Source organism: Perna viridis, chromosome 9 (assembly GCF_037379345.1).
Source record: "Perna viridis isolate PV_CMFRI_1.1 ecotype Kerala chromosome 9, ASM3737934v1, whole genome shotgun sequence".
NCBI classification, from domain to species: domain Eukaryota; kingdom Metazoa; phylum Mollusca; class Bivalvia; order Mytilida; family Mytilidae; genus Perna; species Perna viridis.
Window position 1 is genome coordinate 32,574,626 of NC_142453.1, and position 21,760 is coordinate 32,596,385.

At 34.3% G+C, this 21,760-nt stretch overlaps 1 protein-coding gene across 2 annotated transcripts in view; it reads right to left on the reverse strand.

Moving 5' to 3' along the window:
* LOC148607867 (putative E3 ubiquitin-protein ligase HECTD4) overlaps positions 1–21,760 on the reverse strand; it is a 55,850-nt gene that overhangs the window by 7,402 nt on the left and 26,688 nt on the right. For both annotated transcript variants that reach the window (XM_088544395.1, XM_088544394.1), the window contains exons 32-58: positions 20,961–21,192; positions 19,838–20,046; positions 19,174–19,354; positions 18,513–18,588; positions 17,584–17,774; positions 16,638–16,773; positions 16,107–16,277; positions 15,570–15,731; positions 15,116–15,404; positions 14,510–14,613; positions 13,462–13,623; positions 13,109–13,257; positions 12,212–12,452; positions 11,429–11,687; positions 10,906–11,172; positions 10,098–10,363; positions 9,368–9,528; positions 8,126–8,543; positions 7,648–7,778; positions 5,224–7,221; positions 4,853–4,942; positions 4,166–4,256; positions 3,827–3,960; positions 3,292–3,482; positions 2,638–2,904; positions 1,528–1,683; positions 1,123–1,280 (exon numbers count right to left, since the gene is read on the reverse strand). In XM_088544395.1, coding sequence (XP_088400521.1) covers positions 1,123–1,280; positions 1,528–1,683; positions 2,638–2,904; positions 3,292–3,482; positions 3,827–3,960; positions 4,166–4,256; positions 4,853–4,942; positions 5,224–7,221; positions 7,648–7,778; positions 8,126–8,543; positions 9,368–9,528; positions 10,098–10,363; positions 10,906–11,172; positions 11,429–11,687; positions 12,212–12,452; positions 13,109–13,257; positions 13,462–13,623; positions 14,510–14,613; positions 15,116–15,404; positions 15,570–15,731; positions 16,107–16,277; positions 16,638–16,773; positions 17,584–17,774; positions 18,513–18,588; positions 19,174–19,354; positions 19,838–20,046; positions 20,961–21,192 — 6,890 coding nt within the window. The remainder of the gene's footprint in view (positions 1–1,122; positions 1,281–1,527; positions 1,684–2,637; positions 2,905–3,291; positions 3,483–3,826; positions 3,961–4,165; positions 4,257–4,852; positions 4,943–5,223; positions 7,222–7,647; positions 7,779–8,125; positions 8,544–9,367; positions 9,529–10,097; positions 10,364–10,905; positions 11,173–11,428; positions 11,688–12,211; positions 12,453–13,108; positions 13,258–13,461; positions 13,624–14,509; positions 14,614–15,115; positions 15,405–15,569; positions 15,732–16,106; positions 16,278–16,637; positions 16,774–17,583; positions 17,775–18,512; positions 18,589–19,173; positions 19,355–19,837; positions 20,047–20,960; positions 21,193–21,760) is intronic.

Here is a 21,760-nt window from a genome sequence, read left to right on the forward strand (position 1 = left end):
TGAAAGTTTCTTTTAATCTATCATAGTTTTAAAGATATTGACTGAAAACTGTTGAAAAAAAAGGAGTCATTTTCCCCTTTCAAGGGCAATAACTCTTACAAGGAGTCATCTGACAACTTTTATCCCGAAGACTTTTGTAGTCCTAATAATATGGATCATTTCAGCTATTGAAAGAATTTAGCTAAACCTAACGGTTAGGAGATATATGTGAAAAAACTACTGTCTGACCCCTATCTTCTATTTTTAGTAATGGCGGCCATGTTTTTCGACAATCAAAAATCCCCACGTCAGTTCAATGCAGGAAACCCCAAGGAACATTTATACCAAGTTTGGTTTCAATTAGTCCAGTAGTGTCAGAGGAGAAGATTTTTGAAAGAAATAACATTAAAAATGGCAAAAATTGTTGAAAAAGGGCAATAACGCCAACATAACGGATTAAAACCAAAATTTGACCAGTGATAGATCTCATCATGCTGAACACTTTTATCCCAATCATATGCAGGATACCCAAAGGAACATTCATACCACGTTTGATTTCAATTGGTCAAGTAGTTTCAGAGGAGAAGAGTTTTGTATAATTGTTAACGACAATGGATGATGACGATGGACGCCAAGTGATGGCAATAGCTCACATGGCGTTTGGCCAGGTGAGCTAAAAATGATTGGTCAGTGTGGTAGTTTTTGAGATACAGGCATTTAACATTTTGGCAACAAAAAAATTTCTCTGGATTTTCCATAGATTATGTCTTATTAGGTTTCACTGAAGACCAATGGGTGGCCTTGAGCTGATATTTTTTATCCAGGTGGGGTGGTTACTTCTTTGACATATTCACCATTTTCATTCTTCTTATATTTATCTATTAAAAACCCCGAAAAAATAACTAGAATTTCATAAAAACTTCTCTAATAACATTTTAAGGTGTGTTTAATGAAATTATGAAAAGAAAAGTGTGGGTCACTGAACTAAAGATATTTATGCTATGAAATTGATAAACCAGAGGAGTCCGAAATTCTGACCAAAATGACTGAACATGAGCAAAGAACATCCTCAAACTGTGTCATTTATCCTCAAGGAAAGCCTTAACACCAGAGTGAAGGAATCACCAATTTTCATCTCCTTACCTGGCCAAAGAACTGTGTTAATCTCTCCTCTGAAAAGGTCATACCACCAGGATGTAGGAGACATCTATTTTTATAACTACTATTATTACAGGGTACTATCAGCTTCAGGGAATGTAGTTCCTTAGCTATCTGCCCCAAGAACTGTCGGAATGAACCACCTAGAGAAATAAAAAAATCAAAGAGCCTTGAAAATCTGATACAAATCTGAGGCAAATGTTAGGTACAAGTGAAATAATTTCCTCCTCTAGTTGAATCATTTTAATTTCTTATTTGTTAATTTTGTATTATTTCCCTACATTTCCTTCAGAGAACTATTTTCTTACTCAATCAGGACATAAGGCATCTGAGCAAGAAATGGGCAAAAATCAATTTATAGATCATTCAGGTACAGACTGACAGACTTACTTGTTCCATGCACCTCCTCACCAGTTAGTCGTACATTAAATGAGTATGTAGGATCACCACCACTGGCCAGACGTACACACAATTGTTTGGATGGGATGTTGTTTAGCTGTCGGAAAGTCTGACAATACCAAGTGGCAAGAGAAGCCTTCTCATCTTCTGTAAATACAATACTATGCTTTTATATTGCAACTGTTCTATATGAGCAGTCAAAATGCAAAGATTATAAAATTATATGTGGCATGCTGACTAGATAACACTTTTATTTTGACACCACAAACAATACATTACTGGTCAGAGAGTAGTTCTCACCACTTTCAAGACAGAAGCAATTCTCGCCAATCTGCTCAATAAAATTTGATGCCAAAATAAAAAGCGATGTATGATGGCTCATTTTTGAAAAAAAAAAAAAAAAAAATATCAGCAATCTGTCGGCGAGAATTACTTGCGGATGAGATTTACTCTTGTCCAGTTTATTGCAGTCACCAAGAGATGGCCTGCTAAAAACAAAGATATTACTTTCCAGGCTTTCAACTTTTTTGCATTGTTTGTTGTGGTATAGAAGCAATAGCAATGCACCAATTTAATGAAAACTTCAATCTACCAATTTGGCAAGAACCGGTGAAAAAGCTAGGGGAGCCTCATATTTTCCTACAATGCAAAGCCTTATCATTTTACCATTGTATTCCCTAGTAGTTGACTGTTGTGGATCTATGACCGCTGACAGAAAACGAGAACAATTTTAGTCATCTGCCTTTCTAATCACGATCATCTTTCTGTACGCAAGTCAATAGGTCACCATGCATCATTTACACAAGCTATTTTCGAAGATGTAGTATTTTTTTCAGGCACATGTATCCAGTTTACGGTTTTCATTTATGCATATAATTAGATTGTCGTGAAAACAGGAATAAATACTTCTACCTTAATTTAGCACAAACCTGGTAAGGAAATGTTGACCACACTTTGCCATTGGTCTCTAAGGTTAGTAATGAAAATTGTCTTTTTACCTTGCAAATCAAATTCATGTAAAACATGAAAATTGCTACCTATTGTTACCCACCAAACAATGGCTCTTCCACAGTATGTGAAAAAGCATGGTCTGAAACATACCTGACAGAGTCTCCAAAGGATCTAATGTAACCTCAGGAGCGGCTTGGTCTGGTTTTCTTTTGGCTGTGGCATTTAAAATGCGGTTTATAAAGTTCACTTTAGAATCATAGAATATCAGTCCTCTAATTTTAGATAGAGCAGCAGCAGTGCTACGGTTGTAGGTTTTGGCAGGACGTAGATCAGCAAGCGGTAAAAACACAGTTTCTAGAGTATTGTTCAATGACTGGAGGAAAGCAAATCTCAGTCTTACACTTTCAACAGGAACACCTGAAATATACATCCAAATAAATTAGGTATAACATGAGCATCTAAACATTTGTTTCTAAAAAATCAAGGCAATGGATTAAGTAAAGACAAAATGTTTAAAGATGCAACACTATTCATAACATAAATATTTGTGCAACTGAGCAAGTACTTAGCATTAGGCAGGTCTTCTGATATTAATAATGATAGCTCATGGAAGTACCAGTCTGCAAAAAGGTTCATTGATAAAGACAAACTATTCAAACTCAAAATTGACCAGCCATAATAATGTCTCATTGTTTACTAATAAGCAGCTCCCTGTAAATTTAAAATCTCAGGTTTGACTTTACCTGTATTATGACTAAGTCAATGATTGGGTTTTTACCTACACTAAACAACAAAAATCCTTACCTTGTAAACAAGAACAGATTTCACTAGATAGTACTTCATCTGGTATTCTGATTTCATGTGGATGAAGACGAGATGGTGCCACACCAAGTTTCTTGGCCAGAGAGTTGACATACTGGACTAAAGCCATGTCCATATCTAATGTCCACTGTGACGTCATCTGCAAAGCTTGGTTGTTGTCTAAGCAAGCACATCTAAAAGATAGAGAGAAATTGTAAATATTCTTTGTATGTGTTTAATGTTTTAACAAATCTGTACACTTTCTTTAATTGTGGGTAACAAAATAAGAATAAAAGTATATTATGTTCTTGTCTAATCACCACATGGGTCATTTTTCTAAAGTAAATGGTTGATCAAAAGGGAACCACCCAAGGTGGGTGACCCCTTTCAAGTTATAAAAATAGGAATTTCCAAAACTCTAACGTAATAATAATAATAATATAATAAAGTACTATAATAGTGCAATGCACAAGTTGCTTAAGTGACATACAGTAATATCCCATTAACTAAGGTTAGAGGTGAATATAATAAAGTTTACCTTTCAAAGAATAAATCAAAGCCACAAGCTAGGATGGCTCTCCAAACAGATCTAATGTCTTGTCGGGCCACATCCATTACATACTGTAGGAATCCTTCTAGTGTCAAGTATCGGGATTCTTCTAATGGCCATGCCTACAACAGTTCATTTACAATGGAAGTTATCAATTTTATTAGTGTAATTGTGGTTTTCTTATTTTTCCAGTAGTAAATATTCCATTTATTGATTTAAAATGCCATGAAATGTTCTAAATGCAAATGAATTTTTAAAAATCAAATTTGTAACTTCAATATACAATTCATTGTAGGTTCCTCTATCCTTATTACTTTATTTTGTTACCTTGCTAGCTTTAGCTCCTTGGTCTGTTCCCTCTTTATGTGTTTTCTCTGGAATATCTTTACCTTTAGGTTTCTTATCCTTGTGAGGAGGTCTGTTAACATAAACACCAACAAAATATAAGTCTTTTATAGAATCCCTCTCATGTGCCCCTTAATGTTATAATAATGAAATGTTTTAGGACAATTAAAATAAGAATCAAAGACTAGCAGAGAGGTTTATATAGCAGTTAAAGCACCAAATACATGTATATATCTAATCTGAACCAGGTCTACAGCAAATAAAGAATTTTGTTAACGACAGGTTTCACAGCATTGCAACTGGCACCATTTACCAACTTATGCATGCACCTATCATTAATACTATGGCATATCTCTTTAATTGTACATAGTCACTTTAACTTGCTGAATTCAAATGTTTTTATGAATTCTGTACAAAGGCCCCTTTTTGTGAAATGTAGGGGAAATCCCCTTCTATTTCTAGCTCACTGACTTCTAGCATTTAGAAATTAGTATGAGCCTACAGACAGTGACAGTAGTGGTGGGTAGCCATAAGGCATTTAAAATGTTGCCACACTTTTCCATGCCATGTTTGAGTATATGATCATATAGAATAAAAGGTTTCCAAAAATTGTCTACGAGGGAGAGAATCAACAGGCATGAAGATTATTCCGGAGCTGATTGAACTTACTTTTCCACAACACCCATGACAACTCTCTCCTTGGAAGATTTAGGAGATTTCTTGGAACCCTTCCCTTTCCCATTTCTGTCTCCTGGAGACCTGAAATAGATTATAGGAGTAATATAACGTCCATGACAAAAACTATATGCAGCATTGAATTTCACCACTTATGCCCTGTTAACAAAGAAATAAATATTAATCAAAATCGCTGGTTAAATTGCATGATAATATATTAAAGTTTGTACAATCACAAAATTCCTAGAACACTGAGGCTTCATTCCTTGTATTGCGCAAGGTAAAAATTCTCAGTGCAGGATGTAACTTTTTACACAGTGTATCAAAATTCATAATATTTATATGATAGGTACTTTTTATCTTACCCTTCTTTATCTGGAGATTTCAGCATGCCATACTTCCTCAGCACCTGACCAATTTGTTCAGGTAACGACTTCTTTGGGGGTTTTATATTATTGAAGAAAAAGAATAATAAGTTTTCCTGGACATGTTGTAAAATCTGGTCTTTACTGAGACAGATGAATCCAGAATCGTGACGTGAATCATCGCTACCATGTCGCTGATCCATGATAAAACAGCTATGAAAAATTTCTATTAAAGCTAAGGTACCACTCTCACTGATTTCGTTCTGATTAGCTTCACTGAAGAAACGACTCTGTAAATATTCCTCTAGTGGATCATTGCCTTGAGGCTCAGTCGACACCAACATGGCATTCACAGTTGATATTGTCATTAATTCCTCTGGAACATCAATAATTCCATCCTGGTCCAACAAAAATGCTTTCAACAAAGACTTTTTAATATTTTCAATTTTTGATTTAGATGTGACACTCATGACAACTGTCCCCTTAATAATGCCTCCACCTCCCTCTGCCATAGGTGGACTCTCTGTCTCCATGGTAACAGCTGCAGCTTCTGATGTCTGCTCTGGACTGCTATCACTATCAACCTGAACTTTACCTTCAGATTTATCAACAGCCCTGACCTTTGGACTTACAGCTTGGAGAGGAATTAATACATCCCCTCTGTCTAGTCCTCCATTCGACTGACAAGCTTTATGTACAGCAGAAAAAACATTTTCTCTTGTCATATCATTTGGAATTCCGGTAATAACAAGAAGTCTATTGAAAGCAGAAGGAATCTGGAGAACTTGGGCTGCATCAATGATAGATGTATGCAAAAAACTTTCACTCTGTTTTTCACGAAAAGCCAAATGACGAATGATCTGTGAGACAGTCAAACATCTCTGGAACCACAAAAAATCTTCCGGCTTGGAGCTAGTAAGTGAAGCCTTGCTTGAGTCTGACACCATAAAAGATGAAGATGAAATATCGGGTGTTGGTAATGATGAAAATGATGAAGAAGATGTAGCTGAGGAACTAGGTGTTGCAGAATGAGATGAATCACTTTCACTAACACGTGGACTAGATGTAGGAGTTCTTTTTGGTACAGCACCCCCTCTTTCCTTATCTCGTTTAGCCTTTACCTTCTTTTTCTTTGTCAAGGATGTTGGACTTCCCAATGACATTGCTGATCCTGAAGCAGACGACAAGACTCCAGCAGATGTCAAAAGTCCAATAAAAGTCTTTGATTTCTCATCATACTTTGTTTCTGCTGTAGCCAAAACAACTTCAAGCAAGGAGTGGAAATATGTAGAGAGCCTTCCTTTATCACAAACACCAATTCCCATCCCAACACCACTGGCTGTGGATAAAGATTCCCAGCCTTTTGTTTCATCCTCGTACAACTTCTTAAGTTCTATCTGCAGCTGAACCAAAAGCCCAGTACTCAAGTTCAGATGTGGCTGAAGTGTTGGCAGAACTGAGCCATTACAACCTTCACTATAGTTCAAAATTCTTAATGACTGGGCAAGAAGGTGGAACATATATTCTTTGATGAGGGATGGTATGCTACACTTCCACAGATATCTACATACTAGTTCTATCATGTGTTTAAACACAGGAGGGGTGATTTTAATATTGTCAACATTCCATAAACTTTGGTACAAGTCCTTACTCATAAAAATCATGTTAGTATTTGAGTGACCTCTCATTCCACAACTACGAGTGCCACATCCATACTTCTCCTCAATCAATGTCTCTATGTAAGCAACAGCCAGTAAAAATTGAGGGTACAGTCCATGTATAGTCAACATGACCCCAGGGGGCGGAGACACGCCCAGTTTCACATGGACCCTGTCACAAGGGATTATGGCTGGTGTATATTGCTCATTCTGGTTACTTGTAGAGCTGGTATCCCTTGGGTAACTGACACACTCTAGTTTGGTTGGTTGTCCATTTTTCCTGACATGATTTCCATTGTAGGAGAGAACTCTGGCCCATGGGGATTTGTATAATGATGTGCTGAAAAAACAAAAAGACCGTTTTCGTTGCATTTTTAGTTAAAGAAATTGCTTTTTGAAACGAAAAATAAAACCAGCTAAACAATCGATAATAATAAAAAAAAAAAAAAAAAAGATATATACAAAAAGAAAGCAGGTATGAACCTCCAACTAAAGCAAGATATATACATTGTACATTCATCCCTGAAGTGACATCAAGTAAATGAATGTAAAATTTTAATACACATTGACTGGCTCTCATTTCTACCAAATAAATTTTGGCTTCAAAATATTTCCTAGAACCTGGAACCATAAACAATATACCTGTATTTTAAGTACATTTGTACTTGTCAATGCATTACTTACAAGCAAAAAATATAATATGTGATGATTTAAAATCATTTTTATCACACTGTTTATTACATTAGATACTCATCTCAAAACTTACTCCTTCTTTGCAACTTTAGGATCTGTTTTACAAGATACCACTAAACAAGAGGCTCCAGAGAAGTGTATATCTGTGTTGACCTTCACTTCAGTAACAGGAAACTCTTCATATGGAAACATTTCAGGAGCAGTCTACAGAGAAAACATAAAAAAAACAATAAAAGTATGTCTGTGTGGTACTATTTTTTTTATGGTTATGAAATGTCCCTCCAGCCAAAAAAAAATACAAAAACAAAACTTTATTTTAAGTCAAAACTAAGATGCTTGAACACAACAAACTAAAAAAATGCAATAAACCCCCCAAAAATTGATTCCAATGAGTAATAATAAAATCACAGAAACAGGGATTATATATATTGTTGGTATGAACAAACAAAGTTTAGGTATGAACAAACAGAGTTCAACACATTAAAACTTTTTATTATGATTCCCATTTAATAGTCATCTACCACATTTAAGAACAGAATGTAATCAAATACCTGTAGACAAATACAAATTTGATTGGTCAGTTCAATCAGGTAATCTTCTCCCTGATTGGCTGCTCTAGCAATTGCAACAGCCAGCTCTCTCTTCAATTTATCTTCATCACGGTAGAGTAACTTTGTCAATGAACATGAACTGATAGCTAGACAGTGCTCCATCGATGAGGAGGTGATAAGTGATGGGTTCTGGATAGTTCCATGAGGTTGAGGAGGACAGAGTAATTCCTCTGACAACAACTGGAGGTTCTCAATGTCAAGCTGCTGTAGTAGGGCAGCACTGGCAGCCATGCCTGATCCAAGACTGGCTGAGCAGGAGTAGATCTCCATGGCTGGAGAGTTACAATGATCAATTAACTTGAGTAGAGCAGTTCTACAGAACATTCTAGATAATATGCCTTCACAACGCAATAGTTCCCTGAAAATAAAGTAGATCATAGGTGTAATTAGCATTTTGTTACATCAACATATTATCTAAATCAGCATCTATGATAATACCCATACATTTATATGAAATTACTATGCTATTTTATCTTTTGATATCCTACACAAACATCAAAATCAACTACTAATTATTAAAGAAAGCAATTTATAAAATCAGCACCTAACCAAAGAATAGTTTGTTTGTTTGTTGGGGTTTAAAGTCCGAGCAGCAATATTTCAGCTATATTCAGACTACGAACATGAAATTGATGATAAAATGAACATGAAATGATGATGAAATGAAAAAGGGATGGAACACAAGGACAATGGGGTCGACAAATTTTGATTGCCACTGGAAATAGGGAGAGGTGGGTATGGTCGGGCAATTTAGCCTCCTGTGGCGGAGCCCTATGGTTCCTACCCTGGGAGAATACCACAGTAAGGTTCTTTAACGTGTGAGGAACGTGGCATCTTTCCCAACACGGTGCACCACTATGGTTTGCAGTCAGGTTTTCTGTATTATAGCCTGACAACCCCAGCATGTAACACCCCAGGGGTACCCCATTCCACCACCTGGGGCACACATCCCAGTTGCTCTGTGGGCAGAGCGCCCTAGCCCCCTGATAGGGTTCTGAGCACTATTTAGTCGCCTTTTACGACAAGCTTAGCGCTGCTGCAGGCATATTCTTTTAACATCCGGACCTGCACGGGGTCCAAAGAATAGAAGCTGTTTTAAACAGTCTTATAATGATATACAAATAATCACTCAAAACATCACCACAACACAACCAATCTACATATGTGTACCTATATACCAACCTGTGTATGAATATATTACTGGTGTCAAGAATCTGTCCTCCTGTAATAGAAGATTTTCTCAGTCCCTGGCCAGGTCTTTCTAACATGTCTATTGGGTACCAGAAACGAACCAAAACTCCTTCACTACGTAAATATGTTTCCACTTGTACAAGTTCATTAGACTAACCCGAAAATAAAGCAATATAAATAAATTATTACACATATTTTTAAACTTACTGCAATGCATTTTTAGACAACAAGCAAAGTATTGATATTCATATTATTAAAGTGAACAAGACAAATACTAACATATATTATCTTTACAAGATATCAAGATACCAAAGCTGTATGGAACATACTAATATTTTAATTTGTGTCAAACTCAATCTTTTTTTTTTACATGAAATCCCTTTAACACATGTATTTGAATTCAAATGATTGAAAACGTGTTTATATCATAATGATGCACTACTAGGAGGACTAAAATACAAAATTTAGTACCAGGAACCCAATCTTTGCTTTTTTCAACTACTCCTGTTAATACTTGCTATGTGTCTAGAATTCGTTATTATGCAAATTTCCTACATTCAAGAGCAAACTAAGTTTTCATATATTCAAATAAAATATTATCTCTAAAACAAAGTAAGCAAATGAAAACGACATAACCCAATCAAATTCTGCTAAAATACAATGAAGAACTATCCTGTTCATTGACAATTGAAATCAAATTGTCCACTTATTATTCACTTACATTATCAACATCCAGTACTGTGCCAGTCAAGCCAAAAGTTCTCAACATACTCCGAACAGCAAACATTGGCAGCATAGTTGTTCCTGTGGTACTAGTCTCAGCAGTATTTCTAATGACAACCACGGTCCCCTTACGAACCCGTTCTATGGTGAACTTAGCTAAGTCTTCTTTAATGTCCTCTGTTGTAGGTAGGTGAAGATCACGAGGAATTCCACCATTTTCTTCATAGAGAAACTCAACAGTCTGTCTAGCAATGTCTGTCATACCTAAAAAGACAGAAAAAAAAATCACATTAAATGCTTACATGTACTGTAATTACATTTATGAAATTGAAATTAATTTGCATGTCATTGTGACAACAGAAAAGAAGAATTTCTACACATTTTTTTTTTATCTTGAGTACATGTAGCAGTAATGTGCTGCAATGTAATAAATATGTTATAAGATCAGTTTGTAAGGCTAGTATCATTGTATGCAAATCAAAAGTTAAAATCAAATTGAAAAGTTCTAGCCATAATTTTACTCACCTGAAAAAAAAACTATGAAAAACTTGCGCAAATTAATTTTACTTATACATGTACCTCTTATTGTGTGTGTTCTAACCAGTTTTGCAAAACATTGAAATAATGACAAGAAGAGAAGACAGGGAAAAAAATGAGAAAATATAAATTAGCATGTTCTACAAACAGTACAAACTCAGACATACATTGTTTGATATCTTACAGTTACTACAAATCCAGTTGTAAAGTGTTCTACAACAGTACAAACTCAGACATACATTGTTTGATATCTTACAGTTACTACATACCCAGTTGTAAAGCTCCCTTTATTTGTTCAAGTCCGTCTTTTCTCTCAGCTTCGTTCCTAAATCTCCTTCTGATTACAGGAAACACTTTCTGTTCCCAGGCCTTTACTAAAAGAGCATAGTGATCTTCAGATTGTGAATCATCTTCAACTGGTTCCTCATCAGATTCATCTTCTGGGGAAGCTGATGTCTGGTTACTAGGACCAGTAGATAAGAAGTTGTCATAGCTACTGAATAGTTTATATTGTTTACATGAGTCTGTGTCATACTCTGAAAGGGAAAAGAATCTAACTTATAAGTTGGAACAGGAACAAATATAGTGTTTGTTACTTATGTTAATTTGACCAACAAACAGAAGGAAGTCATGACCTTTATAGCTGTTGTTACAATATCAAATATTTAATAAAATAACAAAATCTTTTGATGATAATATTAAGAACCAAGGACAAAATCGGATAGCAATCAGGCATAAAATTAAGTCAGACAAACTTCATTTAAAACTCATTTTTATTTCTGAAGCTCTTACCTTTCTGAGGACTTGGAATTTCTGGAATTTTACATGGTGGACCCTGAGGAGATTTGAGGTCCTCTGCCTGGGGGACCTCTGGACTAGCAATTGCTGGTTCCTCATCCTCACTTTCTGAGGCCTGATGGAATGGCAAATGTCCAAAACTTTCACGAATTTCCCTCGTCAAATCATTCGCTTCATCAGCAGCATCTCTGTGTTGTTGACCTTTGGCATATGCAAATGGCCTGGTACCAAAGTTAGCCCTCACCCTGGTTCCCTGTAATAAAAATCTCTTAAGCCTCACAAGTCAGGAAGTGTTTAGTTTTAATAAAAGTTTAGAAAAATATTTGAATAAAACATTTTATGAAACAACCAATAAATTGACAGATTCATCCTTAAGTCTGCATATTTAAATGTTTCAGGGACATATCTTTCCTCCATAAATTTGTATTTCAATTCATTAATGTGCTATTTCATTTGTAGACATAAATCTATACACATGATCAAAGAACGAAACTTTTCAATAATTATACTACATGTATCATCTAAGTTGTTTTTTTTTTTTTGCTGGTTGATTATTTTACATTTTTGTTGTAAGAATGGGGATTTATTTTTGCCTTATGTAAATAACGCAATCATGGAATATATCCTAAATAGGTATTAGGAGGAAAAACCTATTTTTTTGGGTAATAATTCAGGTGTTTTTATTTTCACATTCCAATGTTTACCATGAATATGATGAAAATCTAATCCAAGCATAAAAAAACCCTGAAAAACAAACATTTATACAGTGTCACCAACCTTTTTCTGTATGTGTACAACAGGAAACATAGCTCCAGAAACATCTTCCATGTTAGAACTAAGTAACCTTCCTCTATAGGTAAAGTACACCCGACCTTTAGGTTTATGTCCCTGGACAGGGGCATCCCCAGTTCTTTCCCATCCAATGCCAGCAATGTCACCAGAATTCAGTGCAACATCTAAACGGACACTTCTCCACTGCAGCAAACTAGCTCCATTGTAGTGGACAGACTTACCATTACTTAAAAAAAAATTTTAATGTGAAAATTAAAAAAGAAGACCAGAACAGTCATCAAACATCCAGTATGTATGGGGTATACAGAAAACCCATAAACCATAAAATGGTACATTTGACCACATGTTATGGCTGACAAATGGACACAGGAAGAGTTTTGCAAACTAATACACCCTATTGCAACAGAACAGATCGGTCAGGGATATTAAAATATGTGACAAATGTAACAAGAATAGGTATGGTGTATATGTCAAAGAGAAAACAACCCCACCGGGATGAAAATGTCAGCCCAAGGCCACCCATTGGTCTTCAATAAATGACAAGCAAATCCTCTTTATATCAAAGCTTATATGTGCTGTTACCCTTTAAATTAAGATGAAATGTCTATAACAGGGTCATAACAGAAGATTTAAGTAACAACATATAAATTCTACATGTAAATAGTAGAAAGACAACTCTTTACAACTTTCATCACCAGAATGTTGTTACTGAGGAGGCAGACTTGTAAATGTGATAAAAACTTAGGTAATCCAAATTATAATTAGTATTTTTTCTCTCTTTCTTTTTTCCTCTTGAATTTTGAAACTATTCACCACCACACCTATATAATCATAATTACTATTAAGTAGAACAGCCTACATTTACCTAAATTTCTAACTTACTTCAAGAACAGACAAGTGCCTATAGGGTTAGTCCATGCTCCTTCTTTCTTTTCTACAGTGGGGGCAAATCCAAATGATATGACAGCTCCACTCTCATCCTGACTGTCTCCAAAAGATAATATCTCCAACTCCCAGTAAAATGATGGAGCCTGAAGGTAATTGTAGATTTCTATGAAAAAATGCTACTCACATAAAAATGTACACCATGATGAACTTGTTTTATCCCATAGTTTAAACAGAAAATAATTAATAAGTAACAGACTATTCAATCCAGAGTCAAGAATTATCTAAAATAAATTTAATCCACTGTAAAACTTAGAAAATACACATGTATGACAGAATAAATACAAAACCTGTAGCGGCAAAGGCTGATTAGCATAAACCATTGTCCCACGTGGGAATCCACTTCCTGTGTTTGGGTCCCCAAGGAAAGTAACTCCAGTCATTCCCTGAGAGAAAACACAGGTCCTGACAGGTGGGAAGACACGATTAGCATCCCATAACATCTCTTTACTCTGTAAAACATAATTATTTTATTCAAACACATGAATTTTTAAGTGCAACTCTTCCTATGATTAGTGATTTATGCATTTCTTAATCCCAAATATTTTTTTCATCGGAAATCCTTCAGTAGACCTCATAGAAACTGTATTAAAAATTTAAGTGCAAATAAAAGTTGCCCACTAGAGATATTAACGGTTAAAATTTTTTTATATTCTAGTACAGGAAAGTATGGGAAAAATTTTCTGCCAAAATTTTTACAGTATAACCAGTCGAAAAATATTTCATGACATATAGCTGAACCAAGAAAATAAATATAGAAGGAGTTGTTTTTAGGACATAACAAATATATCTGAACAGTCTCATTGATTATCTTAAGATATGATTAATCACCCCCTGCCTGGTTTTTAGAAAGAACCATACTTAAAATGCAAGTTAAATAAGCATGAGCTCAAATGATTATAGACAACTGTTCTTACTGATAAAGGAAAGTAAAATCAACATACATGTGAACTCTAGTGGACAAGCCACAGGATTCTACACACAATTGGAATTGAGTACCCGGATAATTTTTTTCCACAGAAAACTAGGGACTTTCGTACCTGAGAGAACTAATATACAACTCTCTACTTCTATGTCCATAACTATAAGGGCAAAACATTTTGACCACCAAGGGGTAAATTTCGGCAACAAGTTTCCACACATATATTTTCTGAAGTTTCTGTTGTTATTTGATATAGAAAAAAACAATTCTCTTTCGGTAAATTCTTGATTTAAAGTACTTCCCTACTCTCAATATTAAAATCTAATTATAATACATCTCTGATACAAGCATGTTTCCCAATAAATTATTGATTCATAGATTATCTAAGTTCCTTTAGTGTAACATTTATGACTTACCATTCTATTATCCACCTTGCTTGGTGGAGGGGGAGGTTTAGCACAATCTCTGTACAGTAATCTCAACCTTGTGCAGTGGTCTTCAATGACTGTCAGTCTATCTCCTAATGGTACAAAAAAGAAACATATCAATTACTTATCATAAGTTTACAAGTATATAAAACATAAAATAAAATAATGAATCTAAACTGACATAATGGTTAACATGAAAATTTAATTCTGCAATTTCTCTTTTTCTATTTAAACAATGTGTCTTTAAATACTACTGCAAAACGTAATTATTTCAGTATTACAATTAGAAGGTTTTGATGAAAAAAGTATCAATAGTTATCAATAAAATCTTGAAATGCCTTCTAATACCAGATAAATATACTAAAAAAAAACAAAAATGAATAGATCTTTTACTTCACTACCAATACTTTTCTTCCTTCACAACAGAAACCTTTTATTGAACATTTACATTAACATTTATGTCTTGAAAAGATTCTGTAGCAACTTGAACTCCACAGCAAGAAGAATGAACAAAATTTTATGAAGAAAGAAAACTTTATTTCATGGGAGGTAACTCACTGACTGTACACCACATTACCACCAAAAACTACCCACCTGTATTGCATTCCTTGGCCAATAATTTCAGTACATCAATAGTGCTGCCACAGTGCTGGATAAATTCCTTGGAGAAACTCAGATCATTCAGGTAAGAAGCCAGTACCATACATGCCCTAGTCTGTAGCTCAGCAACTACACGGCAGGTTACATTGTTGATACTGCTACCATCTCCTGTTGTGAGGAATGTTTTCTGTAATCGTGACAAATTGTCATCTTGTGGCAGGAGAATTGATTTAATTGCCATGACAACAGCTTCAGTACTTGGCAAGTGATGGGATTTGTAAACCTGAAACAGCACAATGGTTGGCTTATAGCATATTCATATTTAATGGAATTAACAAGTAAAACAAGAAAATATCAAAAAATTAGAATTTCTTAAAGCTTTCTATCACCTATGAGACAATACCTTTAATGCAAGGAAACACTTGCAAAGGAGAATATCCTGACCTACCTTATTTCTGATTGGCTCTAGTCTTGAGACTGGAACCTGTACAGTGTCACTGTATCTAGGTGATGAATCTAGGTCAGAGGTCAACTGTACAGTCACCTGACCTGTCTGTTCTGATACACTCAGGACTGTTCCTTCCGTGTTACTGATTCCAGAACCAGTTACCTAAGTACAAGTCATAGCAACTTCAAATATGGGTAAGCAATAGTTGTCACTGTGCAATAACCCTAATGAACAGAACCTTGCCCTTCCTAAGATAAAAAAAAATAAATACTTCAAGGAATTTCTATGCCAAATGTGTAAAAACATTAAGTTGCATATAAAGTTAAGCTAGGTATACCCCCACCCAAATGGCAATCCAATGAAACAGGAAGTTTATTTCCGACAGATACCAAAATCCCTTTCAATGTTTGCCCCATCTATATTAAGTCATATATCAAATTTGAAATTAAATTTTGAGTCCAGTTGGAAATTTGGATAGACAGACAAGCAAAGCAATATACCATTCACTCACTGAATGGATGTATAATATGGACTTACCCTCACATCACAACCTGGCTTGATAATTTCTTTAAACCCTCCAAGGGAACACAGAGCAGCATTTCCCAACTTAGCCATAAACAGTAGCTGCCTACTGTTACACCTTGGGGAACTCAGACTGTCCATAGAAACAAACAGGAGAGGCAGACAGGATAAAGCATTGTTCAGTACCTACAAAACAGATACACATATGAAGATATACTTTAAGGGTTTAACATTAATGGAAAAGCATACTTTTAAACCGATTTTATTCTGAGTCTGATTGGATAATACATGTAGCTGGCTTCTAGCCATTTTTATTACTATTGTGGGAAGAATCACGTAAGTTTCATCTGTAAAATAGTATAATGTCTTTAAACTTTTTCAAACTTAATAAAATTTAAAATTGTGTTCCACTGCTGTAGCAGCTATCTGTAATCACCCTTTTAATCAATTTTATGTCCAACTTGAGCAGAATTCTTTTTTTAAAATGTACTTTGACTTAAGTTTAGCATCTTTCTTGTACAACCCCCATATATGATGTATATTTACCCTTTGTACAGCATTAGCCCATGAATGAGCTGTATTACACTCAGGAGCTGTGAGTAAACTGTGAAGTAAAGCAATAACTTCTCCTGCCATACTGTTAGCTACTTGTCCACTGATAAAAGGTCTTACTGGGTCAGTTCTGCAATGAACATGATATAAATGTTAGGGATATTTCTAACACAATACTTTTAAATGTGTCCAGATTTTGTAAGAATGTATTTGTATGATGTCTAAATGTGCCTTTGTTGAATGTACACATTGACATCAGACCTGATTTTACAAGGTCAACAATCAAAGCAAAAATTGGCAATATCGGAAGTACACAGTAAAAAAATATTCATAACAGTAAAATCCAGATTTGAACAAACAGGATCCAATTTAAGGCAGAAGAAAAATCAAGTCTGTGATATGCTAACACATATACTATAAACATTACATATTTCACCAAATACTAAGTTTCACTGTTTTTAGGTAAACCATAAAATGTGTAGATTATCTATGTCATATGTAAATGTGCATGATGAAAAGATTTTTTGTATTATGATTTTAAAGGGAGATAATCCATGATAAAAGTTCACATATTAGATTCCAAGTGATGCAGGAGATATCCTATAGTGAGTCTACTCACAGTTCTAATTTTATTTGGTTCATGTTTTCAACAATTCTAATGGTGTTACTAAAAGTTTATGATCCTCACATATAAAACCAATTAACACAGACACGTAGCTTTTTAAAGACAATTACAGTGAATCTATTAGTTTTCACAGATTCTGTCAAGTGACCATATTCGTGGTAACCAATTTTCGCAGTTTAAAAAAAATGATTAATGATACAAAGAGTTTAAACGAATTTCACAGGTACAATTTTTCACACTATTCCGTCCATCTTGAAAAAAAGCGAAAATTAGTACACCTGGAAAATTAATATGTTTACAGTAAAAGGTACATACCTAGCTAATTCATTGTTCTTCTCTCTACACACTGTAACACTATTCTGTTTTTTCTTGTCACCATTAGTAGCCTCAGGAGGACTGAGATCTACAGGAGGACCAGTTGATATAACCAGTCCAGACTGGGCCCATTTTGCTGCCTTCTTTAGAGCAGTAACAGCATCTTCTGTTATAACTTCTGCTTTCCCATTCTATAAATAGAATACATACAAAGTAAGATAACACAGTGTAACATGTATTAGTCAACACATAATTATTCCCGGTCCCTTACAATTACCTCCCTTGTTGTTGTGTCACCGGATAGTTTGACTACTGGAGATACGGTTACCTGTGGCTGACCTTTGGTGACCTTTATATTTGCAAGGGGAGAGAACTTCCAAAAAGGGTGATTATTGGCATAATGATAAATACACTTGTATCAAATTATTTGTAATAGATTTTTTTATCCAGTAGACTTATATTTCCACTTAAACAACATGGAAACTTCTTAATAATTACTACATAACTACCATGAATTAAGTAGCTGTGTTTGTAAGAATCATGCAAAATCTGACAAATGTGACATACCCCAAAAAAGGCTACATATTTTTATTTTGTAATTAAGTTGTTTAATGGGTCTATTCTATGAAATGTGTAATTATTCATTCAAATCTGCCCGCTCTTAGGAGATAATCAACAATGAAAATCCAATAGATTCTATTGTATTTTAGTATCATTTACAGAGTTATCTCCCTTAATTTTGAAATCCACAGTGCATTCTACATAATTTTCATCTCCTAAGAACACGGGTTATATGAAAAACTGAATGTTAATTTCTGTTTACTATAGCAATTCAAACAAAATATCAAAAATAAAAATATGTAGGGTTTTTACCCATGAATCACATTTTGCATGATTCTGAGTGCTACATAATTATTTTTAATACAAACCTTGTTCAATTCTCTATCCATTCTAACAGCTTTATCTGTCAGCAAGTTCCCTAGTCTACTCTGTCTGTTGTCAGAGCTGGAAACAAAATAAAAGGCATTTATAGAATGCAGTCAGGTTTTATTAAGAAGATCACACAAGTAAGAATGAATAACCAAAATGTAAGTTGTTTAGGAAAGCATTGGATCAACAGGTTCTGAGCATGAAAACTAAAATAGTGAAATTCTTAACATGTCTAATACATCTAAACAGTGTATTGAATGTTAGTGTAGTCTTATTCCAATCCAATACACAAACACATGAATTTTCAGCACATTTTTATAGTGGAGTGCTCATAAACAAGGTATTGTATCAAGTTCTTTGAACAAGAGAAAGCACTTTACATAGTAACATGCAGAATGGAATAAAATCTGGAAATTATGTATCATGTACAATGAATGGACAGTATAGACAAAATACCTATTAATGGATCTTACCCTGTATTACGAGCTGCAACTTTGTGTAAAACTTTAACAAATTTAATTGTGTGGTTTTTTGTTTTTTTTTCACATCGTCTGGAAATTAAAAATGTGAATGCAGACAGAAGGGCTGACATGTGGACAATTAAGAGTATAAAGTCTCCTCTGAAAAAAAAGGAAGACTTCTGTATACAGTTACACAAACCTGAGGATGGACTGGATTATTTCCTGTGACATCTGATCACTACGCTTGTGAACAAACACTGAAAGTCTTCCTCCCTGAATATCACTGTCTTCATTCTTATCTTTGTCTCCATTGACATTGCCATGACTACTAGAGTTTGGGTCAGTCGAAGGTCGTCTACTACACACTGTACTGTAGTCACCTAGAATATTGATTTCTGAATAGTCATACATTCAACAGAATAATATTTATTTACTAAGTCTTACTAAGGAAATAATACTGTTATAGTTTCTTCCAGATATTCAAAATGAATAAGTAAAAATCTTCAGCACATTTTTATAGTTTATATATTTTGCTCATAAACAAGGTATTGTATCAAGTTCTTTGAACAAGAGAAAGCACTTTACATATTACAGACATGATTTTGTTCATTTGAAAAAAGAGGATATTGGATAAAAATAAGAACTGGGGGCAGGGGCGATGTTAGCAATAACAATGTTTTCTGATGGAAGCACAAGAATGTATATCTTTTTATACTAAAATTTCAAATAAAACAAAATTCCTATCTAAAAACAAAGAAAATAATTTTTGACATCAAATACTAAAATATATTTTCTATTGGCAATAAGAACACTGCCACTTCATACATGTATTTCAGGATGGCATCTTCAGACTATATACATACCTGGCACAAGGAAATCTCCAAGCTTGGCTAACAGAAGACTGACAATCTTGGCTGCAGGATCAGATATAGATTCAGCATTGTTCCAGTGTGAGGAATGCATGTGTTGTCCCCAGGATGGTAGCTCTACATACTCACAATCGTCTGTACTCATCAATGGTAGGGCTACTCTACATAACTGGAGGATTATCAGGACTAACTTCGGTGATGGTCTGAAAAACATGGAACTTTCTTTTAACTTAATTAAGATTCAATTACAGAAAGCAACTTTACTAATATACTTTCAAGTACCTAAGGTAGCACCATAAATACAGTAGTTTCAATAAATTCTATAAAACAAATTATCTAGTTTTAATGTTTGTTTTGGATATTATGCATGACCTATAATTTTTGTTATAAATATATTTTATGCATAACTAAATGTAAATATTAAAAAAGCTTAAATACTTTTTTTGTATTTCAAGGTTTTTCTGGTATTTGTGAAATCAATAATACGAAAGGATTTTGCAATAATTAGAAAACACTGATACATCAATTTCAAGTACTTCTCTAAGAATTGGGTAAAATGTCTATAATGTTGTGGCACATGAAAAAAATAAACCAAGATATTATTGCATTAACCAAGTATTTATACTTGATAACCTCAATAAATAACCATAAAAGTGTTTGTAAAATTTGCCTTTTTATGAAATTAATAGGGTCAAATTTACTTGAAATGCACTGTGGAAAAATGATGGGAAAATTTTCCAGCACTTTTTCCTTAAATAAGCAGTCAAAAAATATCTATGTCACAAATGCTTCAGGATAAATCTAAATAGCTTTTCAGTTATTTTCTAGATGTATTGAATATATTTGAAGGTAAAAAGACCAAATTGAGAACTATGATGTGCCACCCATTGCCTGATTCTTACACAGAATGGTACTTAATTGTGTAACTAACTACATGAATAAATGACCTAGAATTATTTTTCAGAAGACATAAAAAGTATATACACATGTATAATCAATCACTTTCATGACAGTTACTATAAATATGAAAAGTAAAACTAGCATCATAAGGTACCTTACATTTTGCATAAATTTATTGTGAATATTGTGATGCCTTACAATAATGTAATAAACTGACCTTTGATCCAGTAAGAGAGATAACAACTTTGATACACATGCAGGTTGACTGAGAATAGCTTTACCCATCTTGCTACGAGACAAGTTGTTAAGCAGACTAAGGACATCTTGCAATGCTTCACTTCCTGCTGCTTCATTGCCACTACACTCTGTGGCTCTGGCAAGGTGATTGGTCAATAGGACAGACACCTGTCTGGCTAATCCAGAATGTTCTAGCTGTTCAAACTGTGTACCTATAGGTCACAGTCAATAAGAAATAGTATGTTCCTCTGATATTTATATGATTACCCTAACAGTGCACCTGGTCCACGCTACCAGTTTTTAGTGGAGTCCGAGTTGCTCATTTGCTTTTGTTACTTTGTATGCATGATTTTAGTTACTTCATGTTCTTTGTTGAGTATGTCTGTTTTCCATGTTTTGTCTTTGTCCCTGGATTACATTCTGTTGATTACCACTATAATTTTGGTTCTCTTGATTACTCTTACACAAGAATTAAAACAAATCAATTTTGTTGATTCATTTTTTAAATAAAAACTGCTGTGAATCAAGCTTTCTTTTTTTTTTTCGAGTGAAAATCATGTGAACTGCATGTAAAGTTCTTATGAAATTGAATTCACTTGAACTGGTTATGACCTAATAAGTTGAAACCAGAAAATTTTCAAGCCATCATATTTTGCAGTTTTCTATATCAGTAAACTTCCATGCAGTCTAAAATTTATGCTTGTTTGTCTAACTGTATGAAATTTACTTGGGTAAAAAATTTAAAAAGCTTCATCTTCATGTCACTGATCTTAATGTAAA